This window comes from Lutra lutra, chromosome 16 (genome assembly GCF_902655055.1).
Source record: "Lutra lutra chromosome 16, mLutLut1.2, whole genome shotgun sequence".
Taxonomy (NCBI): Eukaryota; Metazoa; Chordata; class Mammalia; order Carnivora; family Mustelidae; genus Lutra; species Lutra lutra.
Window position 1 is genome coordinate 12332851 of NC_062293.1, and position 16119 is coordinate 12348969.

At 35.5% G+C, this 16119-nt stretch overlaps 1 protein-coding gene across 6 annotated transcripts in view; it reads right to left on the reverse strand.

Annotated features, from left to right (window-relative positions):
* CEP112 (centrosomal protein 112) overlaps positions 1 to 16119 on the reverse strand; it is a 431394-nt gene that overhangs the window by 152157 nt on the left and 263118 nt on the right. For all 6 annotated transcript variants that reach the window (XM_047708133.1, XM_047708130.1, XM_047708131.1 and 3 more), the window contains one exon: positions 2621 to 2851. In XM_047708133.1, coding sequence (XP_047564089.1) covers positions 2621 to 2851 — 231 coding nt within the window. The remainder of the gene's footprint in view (positions 1 to 2620; positions 2852 to 16119) is intronic.

The window sequence follows — 16119 nt, forward strand, 5'->3', positions numbered from 1 at the left end:
AAGCTACCTTTTACTAACTGCTCCCCTTGATTAACCTCTATGCCGTGTTTGTAAATGCCTCCGTTTGCTCTTGCTGGTGTTATTTCTTGGGCTTAGAATGTTATCTTGCATGTCTACTGGTCAAAATCCTAGTAAAAGTGACATCTCGTCCAGTTAATTTTTCCTGATTTCATTAACAGGAATAATTTCCCCCAATTCACACTCCACCTTGCATTACAGTTATTTTCGTACGTGTGTATGTCTTGATGTCACTGTAATTTTATGATCTCCTTGAGGACTGTGCCTTTTTTCCCTTTTTCTTATATATCCTTACAGTGTCTGGGATAATGCCTTTCAAGGTTATAGAAGATCTCCCAGAAATGTTTGCCAAATAAATTGCTAATGGTTTCTAATATTTTTTACTACCTGTAACCTGGTAATTAGTTATAACACATATAAACCTATACTTGAAAAGGTTCATCTTCTACTAAAAAGAAAATTTGGAATGTGAATATATAATGCAAGACAATTAAGGCCAAGCTTGTATGTTTTATAAGTCTGGCTCTGGTATGCCCGATATTCTTAAATCAGTGTGCACTGGTATGTGTGTCATTTAAGAACATTTATTCTGAAATACCTCGAACTGTTGGCAGAGACAAATGGAGCCAAGGCAAGGTGTGTGTAAGAGTCACCAGAGAGAAGGAAGCCTGAGCGGCTCAGTTGGTTAAGCATCCAACACTTGATTTCACCTCAGGCCACGATCTCTGGGTCACGGGAAGGAGCCCCACATCAGGCTCCTCGCTCAGTGGAGAGTCTGCTTGTCCCTCTCTGCCTCCTCTGCCCCTCCCCCTGCTCATGAACTCTCTCTCAAATAAATAAATCTTAAAAAAAAAAAAAAAAGAATCTGTAGAGAGGATACAAAAACACCCCTTTCATTCCCTATCCGTCTCACTGATGTGCTACTGCCAGAGGAGTAAAACTTCTCCAAACTTCTGGAATTTCTCTAATTCCCGAAACTTTGCACATTTTAGCATCAAAAAATTCTTATTTTGTATTGCTTTGATGGAATTATCCCCAACAGCCTCATATAGATGTATAAAAGGCATCTCAACTGGAACACGGCCCCACGGGCCCCACCTACTGTTCTGACCGGCTTCCTGACCGGCTTCCTTAGGCCACCAGTAGGCGGAGTCCATTGGCCCACCGGCTCCAGCAAGTCACCTCAGATTCACCCTTGACTACTCAACAGCGTGCCCCTCTTTCTCTCTTCCACCCCACATCTGAACCAACAGCAGACACTGTCACTTCCACCTTCAGAGCCTAACCTGAATTTCATCAGTTTCTACCCTTTGCTGCTGCTGCCCAGGCCTGAGCCTCTGTCATCTTGTCCAAATGCCCACAATGGCCTTTTAACCAGTCTCCCTACTTCCTTCTTTGCCCTCAGTTCAGTCTGTCCTCAGCATGCACGGAGAGATCCTACTCAAATGTGAATCAACACATGCCAGTCCTCTGCTCAAAAACTGTGAAGTCTTACTCCCAGAGAGCAAAACCCTCTCAAGGGTCCTCACAGACCCACAGGACACAGGTCCACCCACCGAGGTTTCTTCCCTGACCTCATCACATCCTTCTCCTCTTCCTCCTTCTTGGTCACTATTTCTGGCCACATCAGCCTCCAGGCTGTTCCTCTGACAAGCCAGGCTCACTTCTGCCTCTTTAGAGTCTGGTTCCTATTTATTTCTGGGTTCAGAGCTATGTTGCCAAGGGCAACATCTGCTGAAGTCTGAGTCTCAAATAACTAAAGATGCTATAAAAGAAGCACCTTAGAATCACAATCCATGTAAAACCAAGGGAGCAGTGCCTAGAATGGTGGTGTGCGCTCCATGAAGGCATAACAGTTAAAGATGAAGAAGTAAAGGTTGAAAAGAAGGTAAGCAGAATTGGAAGACTCCTCGATTGCCCTAAGTTTCTTGATCTCAAGATTAGACTGGTCTTAAGGAACTCAAGAGGCAATTTACAGTTGTTATCGTTAATACACATTTATTACACAATTAAAATGTTCCCACCTTTCCAGAACATTGAAAGAACAAATATTTGAGATTATGCCTGGAAAATCATTTGATCCAAAATGTGTAAACATTATATTGACATATATTTCAAAAATATATAATTTTAAAGAAACTTTCCTGAATCTGAAATAGTAATCTGGAATTATGTCAGTATTTATGTTACACTGTTACAAAAGACTGTAAAATCTAGAAATGACTATTAGAAAACCAAAAAAGATCTGAAACCTAGTCTTAACCTAGGAAAACTTGGGGCTACAGCTCAAGTATCCCTATTCAGTGCAATATTGGACAGTATTCTACATTGCTGTATCACAATGTGCATTTAATCACTATGGAATGGGTTATTCCATACTATCCTTTCCATGGATGTCAAGGGAAAATCGGAAACCTAACTCTCTGGATGATTTTTGTGATGCTTAAACATAGAGCAAGACACTTAAATGGCTCAGTTGAAGAGTTAGGTTTCAGGAGTAGCTCTATGCTCACCACCTTTTAGAGATTAAATGCAAGGGTGGCAGTAGTGGGGCCCGATCATGGGTTTCAGTGGTCTGCACAAATCCAGCTGGAGAGCTTACCTTTTCCAGTGTCACCTCGGTCTCCGCGGCATGAGTCTTTTTCAGCTCCATCTTCATCTTTTCTGACTCAGCCTTCAGTTTGTAGACAGCGGTCTCGTGGTCCCTTGCAGCCCTCTGCTTCTCCTCTTCGCGAAGAAGACCGAGCTCTATCAGCTGCTGCTTCCGCTGAGAATTCACGTGAATCAGCTCTTCTCTCAGCTTGTGCACTTGGGCCTCCATGTCAGCAATAACCTTGTTTTTAAAAATGGGAAAATGGGCAGAGGATATGAATAGGAAAATCATAAAAGAAGAATTGCAAAAGGTTAACAAACATACAAGTTCACTCCTTCCTTCCTTCCTCCCTCCCCCCCTTCCTTCCCTCATCCACTTATTCTCCCATCCCATGCCATTCCCTCCTGGCTTAGATGTAAATTCTACCTAACACCTTTTCCCCATAGACGACATGTTTAGTTTCACTTGTTTCAAGTATCTATGTAAGTGGAATGTCACATGTATTCTTCTGCAACTTGCTTTTTCAAATATTCAATGTTATGTTCCTAAGATTCATCTAGTGCTTGTTATGGTATCTTTGGTTTTATGTCATTGATACTGGCTCTTAATTCATGATGTCATGCATTCTACATTCTTGGGTTTATTTTATATTCCTCCTCCTGATTTCTTCTTTTTAGTATTCAGCTCATTTGTTTTTATACTTTCTTCTTTTCTGATTTATGAACTTAAGAATATATACTCCTCCAACTTTTACATACGTTTAATCTCTCAACTGTAGATACATGGTATTTTCATGATCCTTTAGGTCAAAACATTTTTTAATTTCCTTTATTATTTTCTGTTTTGACTTATAAACAATTTAGAAGCAGGTTTCTTAATTCCCAAACATATGGGGCATATTAGTTTCCTGAGGATGCCATAACAAGTACCATGAACTGGGTGGCTTAATGCAACAGACATCTACTCTCTCATGGTTCTAGAGATGAGTAGTCTGAGATCAAGGTGCTGGCAGGATTGATTCCTTCTGGAGGCTCAGAGAGGGACTCTGGCCCATGCTCCCTTCTAGCTTCTGATGGCGGTTGGCAATCCACGGTGTTCCCTGATTTCTAGACACATAACTCCAATCTCTGCTCCATCTTCAAATGGTTTCAATGTGTGTCCGTGCCTCTGGGTCCAAATTTTCCTCCTCTTTCAAGGACACAGGCCATCTTGGGCCTTTAGGATGTATACTTAACCTCTAATTTTCACTATGATTAAAATAAAGTTACATCCCAAGGTTGCACGGTCATGATGTCTTTATAAAAAAAATTAAAAATTAACCAAAAAAAGTTAGCTTTCCAAAACCACGGACTCCACCCCAAACTGAATTTCAGTCTTTGACAATGTACATACAAATATTTTTAATGGTATAATCACTGTTTAGATACTGTTCTACCTTTTCCTATACCTAACTTTATATCTTCATTCCCATTTTTTAGTGTATTTGTCACTTTAGTGGCTCTTTGATACTTCATCATTGCAATACATTGTAATTTACTTGATCGTTATTCTTGGATATTTGTCTTATTTTCAGTTAGTCATTATTACATATGAAACATCTATGAATAAATTACACTGGTATTTTGCTTTTAGGTTATATCATCAAAATTTTTTGGTTAAAAGATAAGAAAAACTTTCTAACTTTCTTTCCAAATTACTCTACAGAAACACTGGATCCATTTCCAATGTGAACAACAGTGGGTATGTGGACCTGTCTCTCCACACCCTTGCCACTGCTTTACTTCATAATTTTGTATATTTTTATTAGTTGACTAGGAATGTGATGATAACTTAAGGAAGGCATTTTAAATTGCTGGCACATTGATACACATTGGCTGTAGTCCAAAGATGGTTTTCAAATAGAAAAATTATACTGAAAAATGAATCAACTAATTCTGGAAGAAATAAACATTAAATGAAAGAACTTAATGCCGAAGATTTCCCTAGGGTATTTAATATTTCAGTCCTTAGCATGTGCTGATAACTATAGTAATGGAACTGCCAAGATCAATCTAGAATAGATGTGTTCATTTTTCTTTAATATTATAAATAGTGACCTAGAAAGCTTCGTCTATTTGACTGATAGAAAAGAGCAGAGTTACAAAGAAATTTCACAAATTAATAAAGGTTGTATCTACAGGAGACACACTATAAGGACAACTTCTAACCAAGCTGATTTCAATTACAAGTTAAGAACTGCAGACCAGAAAACATGGAAGCAACCCGGACGTCCATTGATAGATAAATGGATAAGCAAAACAGAGTCTCTATGTACAAAGCAATATTATTCAGCCAAAAAAAGGGGAAATCTGCCTTATGTTACAACATGGATAAGCCTTGAGGACATTATGCTAAGTGAAATAAGCCACTCACCAAAACACAAATGCTGTTGATTTTACTTACATGAGATACTTTGGGTAGTCAAAATCATTAAGACGGAAAATGGAATGGCGGTTGCCAGGGGCTGGAGGGAAGATGGGGGATTACTACTTCATGGGCACAGAGTTTCAGTTTTACAAAATAGAGTTCTGGGGATGAATGTGCTGATGGGTGCACAACAATGTGAATGTATTTAACACCACATTAAGCTGTGCACTTAAAAATGGCTAAAATGGTAAATTTTATGATATGTGTATTTTACTACAATAAAAAACCAATTTACAAAAAACCACAAGAATACCAAACATACACACCAACTTCCTTAGAAAGCTAATGACTCTTGAAACCACTCTGAATCTGACAATTCTGGCGAAAGAAGTGAGAGGTTGAAACACCTTGTAAATGATTATGGATTGCCAGGATTATCATCAAAGTAGTCCCAAACAAAATTCAACAATACACTTTATGAAAGCAAAATGTACCTAAAAGTTGATAGCATGTTCATGGCTAAGAAAGAATCATTTGGACTATTTTGAAAATGGAAAAATTATTCTTTAGGTACTCTTGGAATAAAGACACATTAATAAGTTATTGATGTATTAGGTTACCTTTGTACATTCAAAGAAAGTTTATGAGTAATTACTACCAAAGTATAAAATATTTCCAATATGCTACTCTTTATTTTATAATTATATAATTCATTATTTGTTAGGATCTATGATGTGGAAGCCAGCACAAGTGACTTCAAGAAGAAAAAAATTCCCTAAAGAGTTCAGATTGTAATATATAAAATATATAAGCTAGACACACTTGTACACACACACACAAGCCATAAAGCCACAAAGGAAGACAAAGTGCCATAAAAGTTCAAAAGACGGAACAATTACTTTGAGCTAGGAAGAATTCTGGAAAACTGAATAAAACGGAATGCATCTGAGAGGTACCTTAAGAGATAGTACCATTTGGGGAAAGGGATGAATATAGGATATTTCAAGCAGAAAGAATGAGTTGCATGGAAGAAAAACAGAGCATCAAAAAGGAATAGGGGAAATTCAGAAAACAGAGATTTGCTGCAGACATTGAAGATATTAAACTACAAGGGCTGGAAATCAAGGCACTGGAGAGCCAATAAGATACCTCAATTGGATACTGGAGAGTTGTATGTGGGGATAGTATGCAAAGAAATACCACTGAATTTCTATTAAGAAAGACTAATGTGGAAGTAGTATATATATAATGGGTTAGAGACACCAGAGATGGGAAGGCCAGCAGACAGGAATGGATGGGAATACAATCTGAGAAGTAGAATTAAGAGGGCTAAACAACTACATGTTGTAGTTGTCCTTGTTGAAGGCAAGGAAGAGACAGGAATATTGGTGATTTAGGATAGTTACTTCAGGCAGTTTGGCAGATTAGATATTGGAGAGGCCCTCATGAGATGAAACAACTAGTTCTGTATAAAATATAATGTTTAAAAAAATACAATGTTTTCTTTCTTTGCTCACAAGAAGTAAGAGAAAAATCCAAAGAGAAAAGCCAAAAGAAAACAAAAAAATCACATATGTGAACTGCATTTGCCAAAAATAGGATAATGAGCAGTAAGCATGCCCAAAAGGCAAGGTATCTTTGAGGACAAATGTCTTTATTAGCATTGCAGCTTCAGGGGCAAGGAATATGGGAGTTGAATGATTCCACAGAATTAGGTCAAAGAGCCTGGAATAGGACTAAAGTGGTTCCAGGTCCATAGTGTTATTTACTCTTGCCTGAAACTAAAACAAATTCCCTCTGGAGAAAAACTTCTTCAGTTTAATGTCTCTAAGTTTTCCATAAATTAGGATAAATAGAAAATGAGCTCATGATAAAAAAAATTACTAAACCCAGAAAAAAAATACCATTGATATGAGTTAGCAAAAACAGATTCCCACTGGCAAGTACTTCAAATATGAGAATTATCAGAAAAATAAGATAAAATAACATGCATTAAATATTTTAAACAATAAAAGATGAAATCACAAAATGAGTACATCAGAAGACATTAAGCAAAAATTACCAGATTTGAGAAAAAAAACAAATATAATTTCCAAAAATAAGGTTTTTGAATAAAAGAATAGACGTGTTAAGGCAGTTTAAACATAGCAGAAGCAAAAAGTTATGAAAGAGAAGAGAGATCCTAATAAGTTACTCAATGCAGCATGTTAATATTAGAAGATAATGACTATAAGTGAGATGTTGAAAGCTATGAAAGTTGAAATAAAATACCTAATATATCTTTAGAGTACCAGAAGGAGGGGACAGAGACAATAGGGAGGATATGCAAAAATGACTGGGAATTTTCCAGAACTGGGGAAAAGCAAGAATCCACAGAAACATTAAGCAGAATAAACACAGAAAATGAAGAAAAGAAGGAAAAGAAGGAAAGAGCTCCACATCTGTATACTAGATAATGAAATGGCAGAACACAAAAGACAAAGAGAAAAACTTAAAAAGCAGGCAAAGAATACATTCAGTAAATGACATTCCAGTAGCAACAAGTACACTGAGCACCCAGATTTGGGGTTCTAGTACCATTCCCCAGTAAAAGGAACCCGTGGCCCTTGGACAAATGGCTGATTCTAAGAATGGAAATACTAAGTAAGGAAACACATAAGGTGAATCAGAACATCTTCTGTACTAGCAAGTGTTCATTCACTAAGGAAGTGTTCATTGCTGAGAGTATATCAAATATAGGAGCCAACTGATATAGGAACCAACTGAAAGTCCTCCCAATGGCCAAAGCTGGAACAATTTGAGAAAAAAAGGACTGGAATATATTCCAAAGAATAAAATATATATTCATTAGTACATACTCATATAAATAAATGATGTAATAAATTAATAAAATGAAGAAGAATAAACAAATCTTCCTTGCAGAAGAATTCCAAATTACAATGAAAGGCATTTTACAAATTCCAAATGGGCACTCTTCAAAACTGTCAAGGTCTTCAAAAGTAAGGAAAATCCGACAAATTATCATAGCAGAGGAGACCAAGAAGAGATGACAAGTAAATGTAATGTGATAACCTAGATGGGATCCTGGAACAAGAAAATGACATTAGGTAAAATTAAACTTAATGATGATATATCAATATTGGTGCATAATTGTAAACAATGTATCATACTAATATAAGATAATAATAACAGCGTAAAACTGGGTGCAAGGGATATGAGAGCTCTTTGTAGTATCCTCTCAATTTCTCTATAAATCTAAAAGTGTTTTTAAAATACAGTCTATTTTAAAAATAAGGGTAAGAAAGATACATAGAAAAAAGTGGGAAAGATGAAAAAAATAAGGTCTTTTAATAATTACAACAAGTGCCCTTCAACGGACGAATGGATAAGGAAGATGTGGTCCATATACACTATGGAGTATTATGCCTCCATCAGAAAGGATGAATACCCAACTTTTGTAGCAACATGGATGGGACTGGAAGAGATTATGCTGCGTGAAATAAGTCAAGCAGAGAGAGTCAATTATCATATGGTTTCACTTATTTGTGGAGCATAACAAATAGCATGGAGGACATGGGGAGTTAGGAAAAGGCAGTTGGAAGAAATTGGAAGGGGAGGTGAACTATGAGAGACTATGGACTCTGAAAAACAATCTGAAGGGTTTGAAGAGGTGAGGGGTTGGGAGGTTGGGGGAACCAGGTGGTGGGTATTAGAGAGGGCACGGACTGCATGGAGCACTGGGTGTGGTACAAAAACAATGAATACTGTTATGCTGAAAATAAATTTTAAAAAATGATTTAAAAAAATTACAACAAGTGTAAATGTACCAAAATAACTACTTAAAAGAGTGTGATAGTTCAGATTTTTTAAACAAATCAAAATTCACCCTTTTTAAAATGAGACATACTGAAGACATAAAGAAATTGAAACTAAGGAAATGAAAAAATTAGGCCAGTAAAATATTAACCAAAGACACTCTCAAAATAGAGTATCATTAAATAATTATTTTTAAAAATTTCATTCATCAGATACATCTAAACTACATACATGTGATCAAACAGGCTCAAATTATATATACAACAAATTTAATGGAACTACAGGGGAAAATGGAAAAATCTGCCATTCTAGAAGGAGATTTCATATCTCTCTCTCTCTCTCACAGGAAACCATGAAACCTAAATGTCAACATATTGCAAAAACAGTGATGGTATAAAAAAGAAAAAAAAAATTCTTCAACAAGAATTCAGTTAAATTAGGAACCATGACAAAAATAGTAACAACAAAACTAAAATAATTCCCCATATACTTCAAAATTTTAAACATATACTTTAAATAATTCATGGTTCAGGGTGCCTGTGTGGCTCAGTTGGTTAAGTATCCAACTCTTGATTTTGACCCAGATCATGATCTCGGAGCCATGAGATCAAGTCCTGCAATGGGCTCTCTCTGTGCTGGGCATGGAGCTTGCTTAAGATTCTCTCTCTCCCTCTCCCTTTGTCCCTCTTCCCCACACTTTCTCTCTTAAATAACCAACCAACCAACCTATGGTTCAAAATGAAATTAACTTTAAAAACTTAGAATTGATCTCTGGAAGAAGACACAAGACTTTTTTTTTTTTTCTTACAAAAAAAAGAGAGAGGGAGTTAGTATAACAATCAGGGAAGCATGGGAGATATTTTACTATATCTATTTTTGTGACTTTTAAATTGATTGATGCTAACATATTTCTTAATAAAAATAAATTCTTAACATTTAAATAAAAATTCTCAGAAATGATTGATTATGAAAATATTCCTTATCAAATCCTGAAGGATGAAATGAAAGTGAAGGAAATATGTAGCCACAACATGCTATTTATTTTTAAAAGTCTAATTGTTAAGAAAAAAGGCCGATTAAAGAAATTAGCAAGATAGAACAATTTCTGGTAGGACTGATGAAGGAAACAAGAAAGAAGGCATAAATAAATAATATCCAGGCTGAAAATAGAGCTGTGGCATTATTACCTATAAAAAGGAGATAATGATTAATACTAAATTTTTTAAAAATACTACCCATATATCACAGATTAGAAAGATAAGATCACACCATAAAATATTATGTGAACAATTGGAGAACCAAGGTGAAACAGATTCCTAGGAAAATATAGACTGCCAAAAATAAGAAAGAAAATAAAACAATCTAATTAGTAAATTGAAAGAATAGTCAGAAATCTTCCTACAAAGAAAACACCAAGCTTAGATAATTTCCAGGTGAGTTCTAAAAAAATTTCCCAGAAGATAGATCATTCTAGTCTTTTATAATCTCTTGCAGAGGACAGAGAAACGTACTCTCAAACTATTTCAGAAGTCATAATATTGATACCAAAGGATGACAAGAATAGGAAGAGAAATAAAAATTATATGCCAACTCATTCATGAACACAGACATAAAATCCTAAATAAATTATTAGCAAATCAAGACTGTTAATGTATACAAATAAAATATGTAACTGCTGTGTTGTAGAGAATGCAAGGGAAGTTTAACATTTCTGAAAATCTATAAATGCCAATAAACATCAAATTTAAATGGAAAGGAAAAATTCAAAAACTATAAAAATTTACCAAAACTGGCTTTAAAAATTGGAAAATGTGAATCGTCCTGTAACCATTAGAAAAATTAAAATAGTAGTCAAAAATCTTCCCAGAAATGAAATATCAATCCCAGATGGCTTTACTGGCCAGACCCACCAAATTATTAAGAAACAAATAATCCACTCTTACATTAATTCTTTCAGGGAATAGAAAAAATATTACTTAGCAACTCAGTTTGTGAGGCTAGCATAATATCAATTAAAAAACACATCTAAAAAAGAAAATTTCAGGTTGCTCTCAATAATCATTAGCAAATTGAAGCCAGCAATAATACATCATTTAAAAATGTATGGGACATAATGTTGGTGTGATGGTAAAAAAAAAAAAAAAAAAAAGCTTATGATAGGATTTATTCTATTAATGTGTTAAAGGAAAAAAGGCCTTATGGTTATCACAATAAACAGAAAAACATTCAAGAAAAGTCCATGACAGAAACTCCTGGCCATATAGGAATCCAGGAGACCATTGTTAATGAGATGAAAGGTATTTCCCAAAAGTTCAGCAAATTTTATTCATTATTTATTGTGAAACTACTGCCTTTTAAAATCAGAAAGAAGAAAAAATATGCCTACCACTACTTGTATTTGTAAGTATTTAACAAGAAAAAATAAAATGAAAACAAACTGTCTTCAGTCATGATTGTCTACAGAGAAAATGCAAAATGAATGTAAAAATTATTAGAAATAGTAAGAGAGTTTAGAAAGGTGTTTGAACTAAAGATCCATGTTTAAAAATTGTTTGCAGTGTTTATACACCAGCAAAAAAATTATAAACACCATGTATAACAAATATAAGGTTCTCAGAAACAAGTCTACCAAAAGATGTGCAAAACTTTCAAGGAAAAATTATAAGCCTTTTTGAAAGACATTAAAGAAGATCTAAATAAGTGAGAGAGAGATCAGGGTGATGGAAAGTCTCTCCATCAGTTCTCTCTAGATTGATCTATAGCATCAATGCAAGTCCGATTAAAATTTTAACAAAAGCTTCCAAGAAACTTGACAAGCTGAACCTGAAATGCACAGGATGAGCCCAGTACCATGATATGCCTAAAGAACAACTGGTGTGACATTCTGTATCACACGTCAGGCCTAAAATAATGTCACTGAAATGAATACAGTGCGGTATAATCATAAAGAATAGAAACGTCCTGACTCATAGAACATAACAGTGAACCTAGAGACAAGGTCACATTGGACGGAGCTGGTATTGCCCCTTTAGTGGGGCAATGATGAATCAGTTTAAAATGGTCCTAAGTCAAGAAGCTATTCACATGGGAAAGAATGAAATCTGATCCCTATCCTACACAACAGACAAAAATCAATTCTCTCTACTCCTAGATATATACCCAAGAGAAGTAAAACATATCTCTGCAGAAATGCTTGTATGTGAATGTTCATAGCAGCATTATTCATAACAGCAAAAAGCAGAAACAGTCAAATTGCCCATCAACTGATGAATGAACAAATAAAATATCGTATAGACAAACAATGGAATATTATTCAGTTAAAAAAAAAAAAAAAGGAATGGAGAACTAATATGGGGTATGACACGAATGAAACCTTTAAAACCTTGAATGAAAGAAGCCAGTCACAAAAGACAACACATTTTATGATTCTACTCATAAGAAACAGCAAGAACAAGCAAATCTGGAGGGACAGAATTTAGATTAGTAGTTGCCCAGGGCTGGAGTGTTGTGGGGAAAATGGAGAGTGGCTGACTATTGCGGTTTTTTGGAAGGAGGTAATAAAATATTCCAAAATCATTTGGGTGATAGTTGCACAACTCTGTGAACCATACTGGAACCCACTCAATTGTACACTTTAAATAGGTGAATTGTATGAATTGTAAGTTATATACCAGTAAGGCTAATATTCTAAAAATCAACGCAGAGTGGATCAGAGACCAAATGTGAAAGATCGTAATTTTAAAAATATCAGGGAGGGCTTTTTTACTTCAAGATAAGGAAGGATTTCTTAAACATAACTCAAAAGGCAGGAAGTTGAAAAGATTGGTAAGTTAGACTATAATATAATTAAGAACCTCTATTTATCAAAAGACACCATAAAGATAATGAAAAAATATATAAAAACCTAAAAAAGGAGAATTCTAACATATCTAATTAATGAGAGAACAGTATCCAGAATTGTGAAGCATACCAATAAATAAAGAGAAATAGAAATAATTCTCTGTTATAGAAATGAGAAAAAGGCATTACCTAGGAACTTTATAAAAGGAAACATTTTAATAGGAAACACATGAAAAGGTGCCCAACCTCAGGAGTCATCAGAAAATGCAGTATGATTTTAAAATCACTGTATTTGCAAAAATTAAGAAGTCTGATACTACCACGTGTTGGCAAGGATGTCTATCAATGGCACTCTTCACATGATGAGAGTGTGAGGTGACAAAACACTATCTTAATTTAGCACTATCTAGAAAAGGTGAAAATTTTCATAAGCTATGTCCCAACATTTTGTAGAGAAACTCATCTACATGCCTATCAAGGACACGTCCAAGAATGCGCATAGTGGAGTTTTTAAAACTATGTAACTAGAGGTGACTCAACTGTGTATCACAATGAAATGATTTGCCATAATGGGATATTATTATATCCAGAGAAATGAACAAACTATAGCTGCACACAAGAGAATGAATGAATCTTCAAAATAAACTACTGAAAAATTCAAAATTATAGATTACCTACACTTTGCAACCATTTTTGTAAAGTTCAAAAATAAGCAAAAGCAAACAACATATTGTTTAGGGAACAGATTCGTGATAAAGCTATCCTGAAAAAAACATTCAGTAACCATCAATACACAATTAAGGCCAGAGGTTGCTTCTGGGGCAGATACCTGGAGCTTGGGAGAGGAAGGAGCATCTGGTTAGAGACAATGGTTTTAGCAGCATTCTGATTCTTAATGTGGGTGGTCAGTTCGTGACGTTCATTTTGTTTGTATGCATTAGTACTTAAGTATTATTTATGACATATATTCTTTTTATGTATACGACACAAGACAAAACTTTAAAAAAATAATGCAGATGTTTTATACCTAAGTGGCAAGGAGAATGCTTCTAATATGGAATAATTTCTTAAAATTTAATACATTATTTTTAATAGAGTCTGTATTATGCAAATGCATAATCCTATAACAATTTTTCCTTTTAGTTTGGATTTTCACAGGGGACCCTTGATTTCATGTATGTCTTTGAATATCACATTATTTCATTATTTTTTACCTTTATTACGTAAAAAAGTTTAATATGATTTCTTCAGAACAACATATTATGAGTTCTAGAACACATTTTAGCTACTTATGTTTAATATTAAGGCCATCAAACTTATTAAGTCATATAAAACATCAAAATAATTTCTGTTTTTTCATTATGCTGGAAATGATAAATATTTGGATTTAAGCTTACAGATTCAAAGAAAACATCCTATTTCAAATTACAGTCTTTTAATTTTCTAACACTATTTTATAAATATCAAATGCAATAGAACTTTCTATTGTAAACAGCTTCCATAGAAACTTTAGCATAAAAGAGAATTTAACCCTGTCAGAAAACACTGCTTTCGTCTCTCAAAGAAAAAGTACCAGAAATAATGACAGATGATTAGTGTGCCTAACGAGTTAAATACAACAGTTAAACACAACTCAGTGCTGTTCTGGTGTGTGCTGAACACCATGGCTCAGGCAATGGTAGGGTCAGACAATAGGGAGAGACAGGATTAAAAAGAGATTAAGTGATAAAAAGGTGGGAGGTTCGAATTCAGAGTGGTCTGAGGCAGAGGTGTTCACAGAAGGGCGAGTACCTCCAAGTGAACTCTTACAGAGAGATGGGTCTCAAGTCTTTCAAGACCTTTGACCCTTAGTAAGTGGTTCATAGCTCTCTGGCCAGCTGTGTCAGCCATTGGTTTGGCCATCTAAACATCCATTACCCTCACCAAATTATATTTTAGGAGCTGGAAGGCCATATTTACCGATGAGCCTTCAGTGTCCATTTCTGAAGAGTTGTGTTCTCATTTGTAACAAGGGTTTTCAAGGAGGTAGAATCTTCAGAGGAAATGGTTTGGGATTCCATTTCAAGAGAAATAGTCCAAATTCCTAACATCCTCCTCACTGGAAATATCTTCCCACAATGAAAAGGTTAAGACCCTAAGAATAGGGGCCCTGACACCATTCTGCCACCTTCCTCAGACATTCTTTGGCTGATGACAGAGGTTAGAATTAGGAAGTAGAATAGTACAGTGTGGATAATGTTCAGTTAGCTATTGTAGGTGCTTATACAGGCTTCAAAAGCAAGGGGACACAGAATTCAACCAGGCCTGTATTTCTTACAGGAATTATGAGGATAGAGTAGAAAGGCTGAGATGTGTCTGCTCATCTCCAGAGGATGTAGGGCAGGACAGTAAAACACTGAACTTCGTCATTTCAAGGAAGTTACATATAAATGCCACAGGAATGAAAACCTCACAAAAAGGTAAAGATGTGAAGAAATGACCATCTAATTTCTTGGCTGGCTACATCATGAAGAAAAAGGTCAGAGCACTCCAGCACCCTGCAGGTAAGCAGCCTTGATAGGTTATGGTTTCCCTCTCTTATTCGCTTGGTCCTTTCATTCTCTCTCATCCAGGAAGCACTAGGGCAGTTGGTCTGCAGGGCTGGGAGACTTCCAAGAATGCATTGCAAATATCACATATTGAAAGAACTGAATGCACCTTACTAAGGAGGGCAAGTTGCTACATATATACTTAGAATAATACTTTAATCTTTCTTTGAAGATTCTGAAAATATTCCAGGACCATAAAATAATTCCAGGTCATTATAATAAATACCAATTAGCATTGTAAAGTAACATAAATGCATAAAGGGATTGAGGTCAATCTATGGTGATCAGATGAATATCCTCAAAGTCAAAGTAATTTTGGAAAAAAAAAATCCTTGCTATCTGCTATTTACTTTTTTTTTAATTAATTCTTTATTTTTTCAGCATAACAGTATTCATTATTTTTGCACCACACCCAGTGCTCCATGCAATCCGTGCCCTCCACAATACCCACCACCTGGTGCCCCCAACCTCCCACCACCCACCCCTTCAAAATTCTCAGATCGTTTTTCAGAGTCCATAGTCTCTCATGGTTCACCTCCCCTTCCAATTTCCCTCAACTCCCTTCTCCTCTCCATCTCCCCTTGTCCTCCATGCTATCTGTTATGCTCCACAAATAAGTGAAACCATATGATAATTGACTCTCTCTGCTTGACTCAGCATAATCTCTTCCAGTCCCGTCCATGTTGCTACAAAAATTGGGTATTCATCCTTTCTTTTTTCTTTTTCTTTTTTTTTTTTTACAGCTTTATAAACATATATTTTTATCCCCAGGGGTACAGGTCTGCGATTCGCCAGGTTTACACACTTCACAGCACTCACCATAGCACATACCCTCTCCAATATCCATAACCCCACCCC